Raw genomic sequence first — 12,133 nt, 5'->3', positions numbered from 1 at the left:
ATTAATTGGGTAACAGAGTTATCTGTTGATTATTCTGATAATTATAATTTATATTTATGGTAGAAAAATAGGCCTAATTAAACAATAGCCTTTAAAAATGACCTGAAATACATACATGATCACAATGAGGCCATAAAAATTGGTTCAAATAAAGTATCAAAAGCACGTAACAATATGGTTCTGTTGAACAAAACTTAACATAATGTATTATAAACTATAAAATGTACATACACATTATATCAAAAGCCTACAAAGGGCACCAATGGCCCGACAATCGTTTCTACATGTCACTGTGCGATCTAATCCTCGTATGGCTAAACAATATTTAATTTAAATGTCCACTTAATCTTGAATATTTTGCCATTTCTTTACGACAGAAATGCTACAGCAATCGTAAATCCTTGAATGTGGACATCATAAGCCATTTTTCTGAGTTTTTCATTACGTTCAGCTGTTTCACTGAAATAATCTGTTCAGCTTTTCCCCCATAGGCGGTGTGAATTAAACGAGGGTTCATGATCAGCCCTTTTGATGCCCCGCCTTCTCAGTTTCGCATTAGCCCATTGGAGTGGCTACTAGGAAAATTCTGGGGTAGGAAACGCCTTCTAATCGATCTGTCAGCTCCACATAACTCCCTGTTTTCAAGCATAAACACTTCGATTCCTCTTGACGAATTCCCTCTCAATAGTAGGACATTGACCATGCAATCAATATGATAAAATCATGGGTCTTAGCACGTGGCTGGCAAAAGTCGACATCACCTCAGCTTTCAAAGCTATGCCTATCCATCCAAATTCACGGCACTTATTTGGGGTACGTTGGCACAGGAAATTATATTTTCTCATGCGCTTAACTTTCAGATGCAAAGCAGCACCAAGATTTTCTGACGTGTTATCAGAAGCAGCTTATTGGATTCACCGAACAATTACGCAAAGTAATCCTCATAGCATCTACCCTTTTAGACAACTCAAATTGTTCTGAGCATTGAATTCCCATCAGATGCTGCAAGAGCCTTCCTGGTCGAGTGAATGTGTTCCTTCAACTACCAGTGATGCTTACTCGTCCGTGCTGTGAGTATTGAACTCTTGTCGAATGCCGCAAGAGCCTTCCGGTCAAGCAAATCTTGGCCTTTCAGTCCGACCACCGGCGAAGCTTACCTGTCCAACGCCACGAGTATTGAACTCCCGTTAGATGCTGCGAGAGCCTTCCCAGTTAAGTGTTATGTGTTCTTTCAACTACTGGCGCGACTTACCGTGAGTATTGAGCTCCCGTCGGATGTCAGCAAGAGCCTCCCGGCCAGACATCCTTACCTTTTCCATTTTCGACAATCGGCGAGGTTTACCCATCCGATGCTGTGAGTATTGAGCTCCTGTCGGATGTCGGCGAGAGCCTCCTGGCCAGACAACCTTACCTTTTTTCATTCTACGGTTGGCGAGGCGTACCCATCCGATGCTGGGAGTATTGAGCTCCCGTCAGATGCCAGCGAGGGCCTTAGTCTGGCGACTGTCCTTTGCTCAATTGCTTTTTGGGGGGTAAATGCCATACACCTCAAGTTTTTATGACTCCTAGTGATGGTAGCAATAACAACAGAGCTCCTGGTAATCCATGTTTATTTGCATCTGTCATGTGGCTCCGATAAGTGTTTGCTGTGATAGGAACTTCTTCACTTGACATAAGTATTTTAAACTTTTCCCATTTTTAGATTGCCATGTATCTGTCACAACTGGGACAAAGAGGCAGACAGGCAGGATAACGTTAAGCAGAGAGTTTAATCACAGGAACTTAAGAGAGGCTTCCAACCAAAAAGAGTTCAACATAAGCAGTAAGGGAAGAAAAACACAGTCTTATCTGGGTCGGCACTCCGATCCTTCAGCCGAGAACTGAGGATTCCGAGGGGAACAGGCAGACTGGAAGACGAGGAACCAGGACAGAATAGCTTGCAACCTTGAGACCAGCCAATGAGTGAATGAGGTGAGTGAGTATTTGAGTGGTGTGGTAAGTGGGTGCAGGTGTCCATGATCAGTAATCAGGTGATTGTGAGCGGGTGTAGGAGGCTGAATCGGCTGGTGAGGCAGGTGTTTCCGTGACAGTATCGTAATACACCTTAATTCTGACAGTTAATACTTATACTTTCAGTTATTTTATCATCTGTACCCTGAAGCTTAATAAATAAAAAAAATAAAAAAGATGTTTACATTTAATATAGCAGTTTTCCAGGGATCCCTAAAGCAAACATGCTGAAGCTGTTCAGTAAAAAAGCAAACAAGATCAGAAATGGTTAAGGGATAGGGATATCCTATCAAACATTACTGAACACTTTTTATATTGAATGTTTGTAATATTACATAGACTATTAATTCTTAATTAAATTTTAAAATATTTTAATATACAATGTAACCATTAAAAACCAACTGAAAGTAATTCAAAATGCATCTGAATTCAATTCAGTATTTAACCCAATTTAGTAATCTTCACAGGTTGTTTTAAAGGACTCCCAGCCTCTTGTTCTTGTGTTGCTGGGACAGCAGTGTGCATCCATATCGTTGCAGCACCGTACCAGACAGCACACTATTCAGAACTGAGAATCAAAGCAGTTCCTCCTGTACAGAGCTGCACTAAAATGGAGCAGAGCTGGCACAAACCTAGAACAATGGTAAATTTAAGAGAATTATCAAATACTTTAATGAATGACATGTATAATTCATAAACTTTGATTAATAATATTAACATGCCCCATTGGTATGCTTAGGGAGTCAAACCAGGGCCTGTCAGTGGGATGGTGGTCCTGTATGCAAGCCTGAAAGAAAAGAAACTTGCTGAGACGATAAGGTAGGAGAAGAGTGTAAATGTATAAAGTCTAATATTGTTATATGATCTTTTCATTTCTTGCTACATTCATAATATATAACATGCCTATATGAGGGCACTCCACCCCTGACTCCTGCACTCTCACAGACTACATTTCCCATAATTCTTTGCCGGACTCATCATCACTGATTGCATTCACCTGTGTCTTGTTACTTCCATCAGCCTCACCTTATTTAAAGCTTGGTTTTTCATTCATTCATGGCTCAGTATTGTCTAACCTGTTGCAGTCCCTAGAACCGGCAATGGTAGGAGAAGCCATGTGCCTGTATGATGGGACCCAGTGATGTTGTGTATATGGAGAAGAGGAGGGGTCCAAGAACTGATCCCTGAGGAACCCCAGTGACAAGTTGATGTGCTTTGGATACCTCCCCTCCCCAAGACACCCTGAAAGACCTACCAGTGTTTCCTGTGTTTTCCTTGTTCTTTGTTGCCTTGCCTTGTTTTTGACCCTGGACTGTTCCTTGTATCTGATTGTTTGTTGCCTGCCCTGACCTTCGCCTGTTTATTGGAGTACTCTTTTGTCTAGTTTGCTGTTGTTTGACCCTGCCTGTTTGACCCCTCTGTTGAATAAAAGTCTGCATTTGGATCCACTACTCCGTCTTCACGCCTCTACGTTACAGTAACAAAGTTACTTATATTTACATGTTTACATGGCATCAAAGTATTTTATATTTTCATATTTAGATTAAACTGGTGAGCAAGAAACCCTATTGTAATTGTTAGAATGGCCAAAGATCAGCAATCTCCATGTAAAACTGATTGGGCAAACCGAACCGTAAGTCGTAGAGACTTGAAACTTGGAGGGATGGTAGTACTCGCACTGTCTACATGTCACCAAGGCTCGCGACCCAATTGGCCTGACAAGGGCAATCAAAACTATGAAATCTCTCATAACTCCTAAATCGTTAGTCGCAGGCGATCGTCAATCTCGAAAAAACCACTGCAGTAAAATTCTCTGGATTCTCTAGAAATTTTGAATTTTACCCTTTTGGTAGCTATAATGGGGTAATTTTGGCGCTTTTCCACTGCATGGTACGGCACGGTACGGCTCTGTATGGTTCACTTTTGGGGGGTTTTCCACTGGGTACAGTACCTGGAACCTGGTACTTTTTTTAGTACCAACTTGCTTTATTTCATCATTGATTTAGATGGTCACAGGGTTACTAAATAATATGTAATGTCTTCTTTCATATGTGCTTAAATGACTTGAAGCGCTTGAACCCAGATAATCGCTGCTTGCAGCTATATTATATATTTACATTTACATTATATTCAATTTGCATTTTATATTACAGTCTGTTCAAATTAAAACAAATGAATCCATCCCAAGGGTTTTGTGTAAGGCCAGATCTCTCTGTGGAAGACTCATCGATGGGCTGCAGACACTGACAATGTCAGAATAAATTTTAAATAATCATGATACATATAATGCATGTAACCAGGGGCGGATTTGGTGATTTGGGGGCCCCAGGCAAAATACAGGAATGGGGCCCTATACAATTTCACACATTTACAACCTTGAGGTTTCTTTCACTGTTGCTTGGTAATCAAATGAAGGCAAAAACATGAATCTATTTTTTATTCCAATGAAAATGAAACAAACCCTTTAATTTTTTTACATTAAAAATGCTACACAAGTTTACTGTGTAACGAGCAATGTCACGGAATTCGTCAAATATTGAATGAATAAATCAAATGCAATTCAGTACACTTCAATCAAACCGCGATATGTACTATATGTGAATATTAAATGGCAAAAATACGTCTGCGCCGTTCATTCCGTCACATTCCGCGTTACACAGTAAATTCCGTTTTTATGAATAGATTCCGTCCCCATTTTCTACATCGCCCTACTTTTGCTAAGAAACACGTTCAACGCGGACGCACAGACAGTTGTCTTGGTAATGAACACCAGAGCAACCACTTGCGCGTCCGCACTGAACGCGCATCTCGCATATATAAAGCATTTTAGGGGGCCCTTGGCTTTTGAGGGCCCAAGGCGATCGCCTACCTTTGCCTAATGGTTAAGTCCGCCTCTGCATGTAACGTGCATCAAGAGAGAAAAAATAAATATAAATAACTTTTACTTTCTCTGTCACAAACAATCAAGCTTGTAGTCCAATCTGAAGCCGAGAAATTCAACAAATCAGTGAGGCAGGGGTGGGATAATATCAACGCTTTTTCTTTTTTGGTTAATAAAATGTCAACTGGAGAGGGAAAAGCATGGATTGAACCGATAGAAGCCATCTTAGAAGAAAGTAAATGCGAAACTGATGATGCATTGACGCCATGTTATGTCTCAGAGAAAAACTGATCTCGCTTTTCCCAAGGGATAGGAGAATACAGGACTGGTAAGCTCAGATATTACTGTATTTACAATGATAATATGCATTTGTTTGATAGAATTGTTATTTTGAAATGTAGAAGCACAGCAACTAAGCCAGTAACCTGTTATTTGACAAAATATGTCGAAACTGCGTTTAGTAGGCTGCTTGACAAACAGTCTGCATGTATGCAGACTGGAATAAATTTGTAATTTGAGTGAATTTATGTTTTGACATTGTTAAATAGATATTATTGCAGTGCAAACAACTGTGTACAAAAAAACTGATTTCTTTGTTTCAGTTTCTTATTAAGATTATGCACCACCAGTGGTTGGCACAGGGGGCCACACATCTCCAGGAGGCAGGCCAGAGGTACATTGGTTAATTATTTTTTTTGGCGCCGTGGGTGTAAATTTACAGATTAAGGGGCGGTAAAAGATCCCTTTGCCACGTCACCAAGGGTACGAAATCAGATGCGCTCGTTTTCTCAGACGCTTGCAGAAAAAGGCGTCCCAAAACAAAGTTACTGGGTTAATCTTTTTCACGTTTCCTTGTTTGGTAGATGCACCGGGGACCTGATTACAGCACTTAAAACCTGGAAAAGTCAGATTTTCATTATATGTCACCTTTAAATGGTGACATAGCTATGTCACAGAAATAATGGCAGACAAAAATTGCAGGATTGAGGATATTTGAAGTGGTCACCTTTATTTAAAAGACTCATATATCAGTCCAATCATGTTGGCTTTAAAAATAATGTAAATATGTGGTTGACATCTCTGGCCATACAACTCTGAGGTGTATGGTCCTGCAGAGTTTAGCTCCAACCCTGATCAACTCACCTGCCTGTCGTATATATTTATTTATTTTTAGAAATCCTGAAGACTAATATATTTTTTAGACCTATTTGCCACACGTAAATATTAAAACATTCCTTGTTTGCATCATACAAAAAAAAAAAAAAAAAAAAGAAAGAGAGAGAGAGAGAGAAAGAGAAAGAAATCCTGAAGACTAGCTTGATTGATTCATTAGCTTCATGTGTGTTTGGTCAGGGTTTGGAGGTTAATTTTCCAATAATTATAAAATATGTATTATCTTATTCTCTCTCACAAAAAAAAAAGTAATTATTAATTCCTTGCACCCTTTGGATGATAGGATCTCCTCACTGTGGCTCAGTATCACTAGGAAGTAACAGACAAGATATGTTAGTACACAAGAGACTAACAAGATTCACCAAAAAAAGCATATAGCAACTACATCATCGCCACTAAATCATTTACCTAGTTTAGTGCCACATTAACCACTGTAGAGTCAGTATCGCAGGTGGCTTTGCAGGCAAATCCTGAGATAAAGATGGAGATGATGAACTGAAGGATGGAGAACACCAGCAATATTCCAGTGATCCCCAGATAATATACCTAAATAAACACATTCAACATGCCCATATATGAAAGCAGTTCCACAAATAACATCCCAGCAGTTATATTGAGTTTATTCTGATGATAAGGGTAAAATCAGGATATAAGTTGTTAATAAGTAAAATTGTCATTATTTCCTCACCATCTTGTCATTTTATTTATTTTTTCTTCAAAAGAAGATATTTTAAAGATTTCTTTAATGCCATTCCAAATCATTTTAAAGCATCCAATATCTTTATGGAACAAACTGAGGTTTATGTCAAGATTTTCAATGTAATGACTTAAAAGTAAATTATAAAAGAATCTTCATTTTGGGAGAAGTTTTAAGTGAATAAAATATTCAAACAAAATATTGCACATTGTACATTTAGTACCTGAGATTGTATACAGTCATAATTGTTGTAGCTTGCATAGTTGCAATTTTGATGTGACCTTGGAGAAGTTCCTATTTCTATGCCCAACAGAAAAATGGATATCGCTGCAGTTATGGCACTGATCACATTCATTCCAAGAGAGGCTTTCACCTACAGGAAGAAAAGCATTTAACAAGACAAGAATTTTAATGGAATACACTTGTACAACTCTGTAAAGTAATAATTAGTCCAATATCTTGATCTGTTAAGGATAAATGTCTCATTGTGCTAAAAAAAAGCTGAAATTAATGTCCCAGAAGAAACAACAGCTGCACAGTTTCTTTCTTACTGGTTGTACTAACATGTCTTTCTCTTGTAGTAATATACCAGTTTCAGAACACTTGAGGTATTTTTTATTCCCAAAATATTTGGTGATCTTTTTTGTTCATGAACAACATATGAGCAATATAATTTGTGTGAAAAGAAATATTTTTTGTTTAAATCAAGTAAATATAAATGCAGCTATATTAAATTAAAATTTTATTTTGGTATTTGTTGCTATTTTTGTGCTTAAGGATGAAAAAAATCACAGTGGTCATTTACCCTATAGCCCCATTGTATCTGACTGCATACAGTCTTTACTTAAAGAACAGATGATTGAAAGGGCTTTGTGCTTATAACTATTGAATATGAATTAGGCAAGGTCAGTTGTAATGCAAATCTTGATCAGAGAAACCAATCTAAAGATACAGTGAGAGTTTTACTGCTGACAAATGATGATTTCTGGACTGATTTAAATTGCACAACAGTTAGTTGAGCAATGTAATGATGTACAAATAAGGATCAAGAAGTGACAGAAGAGTTCAGCAAATTATATGTACATACCACACACGGATGAAGTTTATTCTGCGCAGCAACAGACAGAGAGCCAGTACTGATGTACTGAGAAAGAAACATCGGACATGTAAAACATGTAACATTAGAAGTTAATTGTGGAAATTACAATTAAAAGGGAAATAAAGCAAAACCATTAAATTAAACTTACAATGAAAGATCCCCAGTATGTGATGCCGCTAAAGACAGATATACTACCAAATCTGACTAAACTTCCGGAGAGCACAATACCAAGTAAGAAGACCATCACTCCAGTTAATATCTGTACAGTCTAGAGAGCAGATGTGTTTTATTCATAATGGCATAACATTTATGTTTGGAAACACAAAAATATAAGATATATTGATGTTTAATGCACTGAAGGGAATCAGACCAGCACACATCTTTGCAAAATGTCTTATGACAAAAGACTGCTCTCATTTTAAGTGATCTAGAAGAAATCATAAAATGCATTACCCCCAGTGCCTTTGGTTGTGCTTTGAAAAATCCTTTAAGAGCTGTATTGTGATATGCTCCTCTGACCTGCTGTCCATCATCACAAATAACAGTATCTTGTGCCACCTGTGGATTTACTTGGATGATAACTGTAGCTTTATCAGATGCGATGACTTTGCTGTTTTCCATTCTAAGAAAACTTTTGGATTTGACCTGTAATTAATCATTAATCATGAATTAATAATATGATTTAATAATCTTATTAGTAGAGATTTTTGGGGCAGTTGTTGCTTAGTGGTTAGATAGTTGGACTTGTAACCCAAAGGTTGCAGGTTCAATTTTAAATACCGTCAGGTAATGTATGTATAGGCTACTCATATAATAATCTTTTGATTGTCTGGGATAATCAGTAGTAGTACATGTAAATACATACTGTATTTTTGACAAGGATGCCTTTGGAGTTTTTCCTCTTCTGAAAGATCAGAATGTAAAATGTACATTTTTCACAAATATTTTGTATTATTGCACATTTCATTTGATTATAAACATTTTTAAAGTTATGAATTATATTAATACTATTTTTGTAGCCGAATGCCCAAACAAATCTCAAAACCTTTAAATGGAATTTTATGTATTAAAGTATAACAATAAATAAACAACTTACAGTAAAACAATCGGAAGATCACAAAAGTCAAAAGATGATGGTTATTTTTAAATTATGTATATCAAAATAAATATAGGCTTTATAATTAAAATGATCAATGAGCATTTTTACCTGAAGTGAAATGAGTTGTGTTGATGATGTCTGATAACTCTTCTGATGTATCTTTGTGTGTGTGGACTGTGAAGAACCGCTAAGGAGGAGCTTGAGTCATACGAGTTTGCGTAATACTTTTAAGGATTATGTTGATACCCTTCCCTTCCTATATGTTGATATAGTGACTGAAAACCACAAAAAACATTACACATCTCTTGCAAAAACAAACACTTCTTTCAAAACTATTTTAACTCCTAAAAATAGTGTTTTGCGTAGTAACTCTACACACAAACATCAAATGATTAGCCATATACATGCCAAACTACACGCTGATATGACAAAAGTAAAACACTACTGTCTTTTCCTTGTTCATTGTGCAGTGGAGTGCACAGGAGTTTGTCATAGCACTCACACCTACATGTACTGTATGTGTAAAAATGTACTGTGCATACAGTGTGTATGCACAATTGATTAACTTTACAGTTACTGAAGTGAACAATCAACACTGAACTGACTTGAGATCTGTAAGTAACGGTTTTAAGTAACATCAACTTTTTGATTCCAGACATTACAAATGTGCCTGGTCCCACAGTTGAATGTTATAACAGTAAAACCAATGGTTAAACTTTGTTGCAATTCCTTTTTTTTTCTTCGGTTAAAATAAAAAAAGATGAAAAAGACAGTCAAGTCAAGACACGTTTATAAAGCACTTTATACAATACAGATTTTGTCAAAGCAGCTTTACAGTGTCAAACAGGTAAATAGTTTGTCAATATTGCAAGAGGACAATACCAGACAGTATTCAGCTAAGGTTAGTTCATTGATGATTCAGTGATGTCATCATCCAGTTCAGGGGCCCGTTCTTCTTACCTCACTTATTAAATCTGAGATGATTTGAAAGATGCCAGATATTCTAATTGTGATAACTGATCTCTGGCTAATTTGGTTCTTCAAACGAATTTGCAGATTTGATTAAAATATCTGGATTAAGTTGCCTAAGATTACTGCGTGCTCTCGTGTTCCCCCGAAAAGGGCAGATGTATCGATACTCGAAACCAAGACAGCAACGTAATGACATCATATAATTTAAAAAGACACCTGATGAAAAACGTGACAAATTTTTTGACTTTTATAAGGAAACAGCCAAGCGAACAAAACTGCATAAATGGTATAAAAGATAAATTAAATTTATCTTTGAAATTTTATATAAATGAAAGTTTTTATTTTATTTAAAAATGTTTTACATGATTCCCAATTATTTATATTCACGATTTCTAGTATTTGTACAGGCTTTACATTTTTAGCAGTTCATTTAATTTTATCTTTGAAACACGATTTGTTACATGACAACATTAATTAAAGTTTCTTAAGGGTCAAGATCAATAATCTGCATGTCCTGCACTCCATCAAGCCACTCCCATAATAGCTGTCACCACTCAAATTAATGCATGGCTCAGATTAACTGTATAGCATGTGTGTAAGACTCCAATACAATTATAAAGTAACTATTTTATCTTGAATAAATCTTTCAATGAGTAAAACTGGCTGTGTCTAGTATTATAGACTACACAACAATATTATATTATTTTTCAATTATTATTATCGTAAATTACTGTCCCTGGATCAGTAGGATACTCTTCTAATAAAGTAGCAGTGTCTGGGACTGATTTTAAGGATCAATTCTGCTTAAAAAGATGCTATCTAATCCTGTTTACATTAAATAAGCCTGCTCTGGAGCAGGTTTAAGCTTACGGACCTGTTGCTATGACAGCAACTCCGGGATGATCTTCGAAGAACCAATCAATCCAAGATCAAGCGAAATCATCAACAATCAAATCCAGCTAACTGAGTTAGCGACATACGAAGAACGAACCCCAGCTCTCTTCCAATAGTGTCTGTGCAATCAAGCCGACAATATTGACAGAAATTAAGCGGCCCCAACTAAGCAAGCCAAAGGCGACAGTGGCAAGGAACCAAAACTCCATCAGTGACACAAATGGAGAAAGGAGCCTGGTTTGATTCCAGGCTGCAACACAGGTCAGATTGTGCAGAGGACTTGTCTGGTTCCTGTGGTCTTGTCCCGATGACCATCTAGTTGACAAGGTCTTTGCAGGGGATCTATCTCTGGGGCTTATCTGGTTGACATGGTTTCCTCTGACATCCAGGGTAGAGGTCATCTCTAGGTGCTGATCCACCATCTGGTCTGGAAACAGACTGGATCTAGGTGGCTACAGTGACCTCGGAATAAGAATGAAACAGACTAATATTAGCGTAGATGCCATTGTTCTTACGATGTAACGAGTACATCGGGTGTAATGGAAAGTTTTCCTGGTTCCGGTTGCCCTCATTAATGCAGCCTAACAATCCTTTAACAGATTTGAATTATAGACATGTGATAGTGTGTTATGTGTATGCCAGGTTATGCCTCCCTAACAATGTTAGGTAAATTGTTCCAGAGTTTGAGCAGAGTTTGGAAAACGATCTGCCGCCCGCAGTTGATTTTGATATTCTAGGTTTTGATATTCAAATGGCCAGAGTTTTGAGATCACTACAAACATGAAGGACTATAATGTGATATGAGCTCGCTCAAGTACTGAGGAGCTAAACCATTCAGGGCTTTATAAGTAATTAGAAAGATTTTAAAATGTATAAGATGTTCAATAGGGAGCTAGTGCAGAGCTGACAGAACCAGACTAATATGGTCATACTTTCTGGTTCTAGTAAGAACTCTGCTGCATTTTGGACCAGCTGGAATTTGTTTATTAAGCTTGCAGAGCAACCATCCAATACAGCATTAAAATAATGTAACCTTGAGGTCATGAATGCATGAATTAACATTTCTGCATTTGACATTGAGAGCAAAGGTCATAATTTAGATAGATTTTTTAGATTGAAAAATGCTGTTTTACAAATGCTGGAAATATGGTTTTGAACGGAAAGATTGCTATCAAATAGCACACCTAGGTTTCTAACTGATGACGAAGAATTGAAAGAGCAGCCATCAAGTGTTAGACTGTGTTTTAGGTTATTACATGCAGAGGTTTTGGGTCCAATAATTAACACCTTTGTTTTTTCAGAATTTAG

The 12,133-nt window shown here is 37.2% G+C and overlaps 1 protein-coding gene across 1 annotated transcript; it reads right to left on the bottom strand.

Annotated features, from left to right (window-relative positions):
* Positions 1-6,235: 6,235 nt before the first annotated feature.
* On the bottom strand, positions 6,236-8,509 carry LOC107587413 (membrane-spanning 4-domains subfamily A member 4A-like). Its single transcript, XM_016275213.1, has 6 exons — positions 8,314-8,509; positions 8,009-8,128; positions 7,849-7,905; positions 6,985-7,134; positions 6,473-6,610; positions 6,236-6,373 (listed from the first exon to the last, which is right to left on the bottom strand). The coding sequence occupies exons 1-5, from the start codon at positions 8,479-8,481 to the stop codon at positions 6,473-6,475; spliced, it is 633 nt and encodes a 210-aa protein (XP_016130699.1). The 5' UTR covers positions 8,482-8,509; the 3' UTR covers positions 6,236-6,373.
* Between the last annotated feature and the right edge of the window lie 3,624 nt (positions 8,510-12,133).

Source organism: Sinocyclocheilus grahami, unplaced genomic scaffold (genome assembly GCF_001515645.1).
Source record: "Sinocyclocheilus grahami isolate Dianchi unplaced genomic scaffold, SAMN03320097.WGS_v1.1 scaffold92.1, whole genome shotgun sequence".
NCBI classification, from domain to species: domain Eukaryota; kingdom Metazoa; phylum Chordata; class Actinopteri; order Cypriniformes; family Cyprinidae; genus Sinocyclocheilus; species Sinocyclocheilus grahami.
The sequence above is the reverse complement of the archived record's forward strand: the minus strand, read 5'-3'. Positions and strand labels throughout refer to the sequence as shown.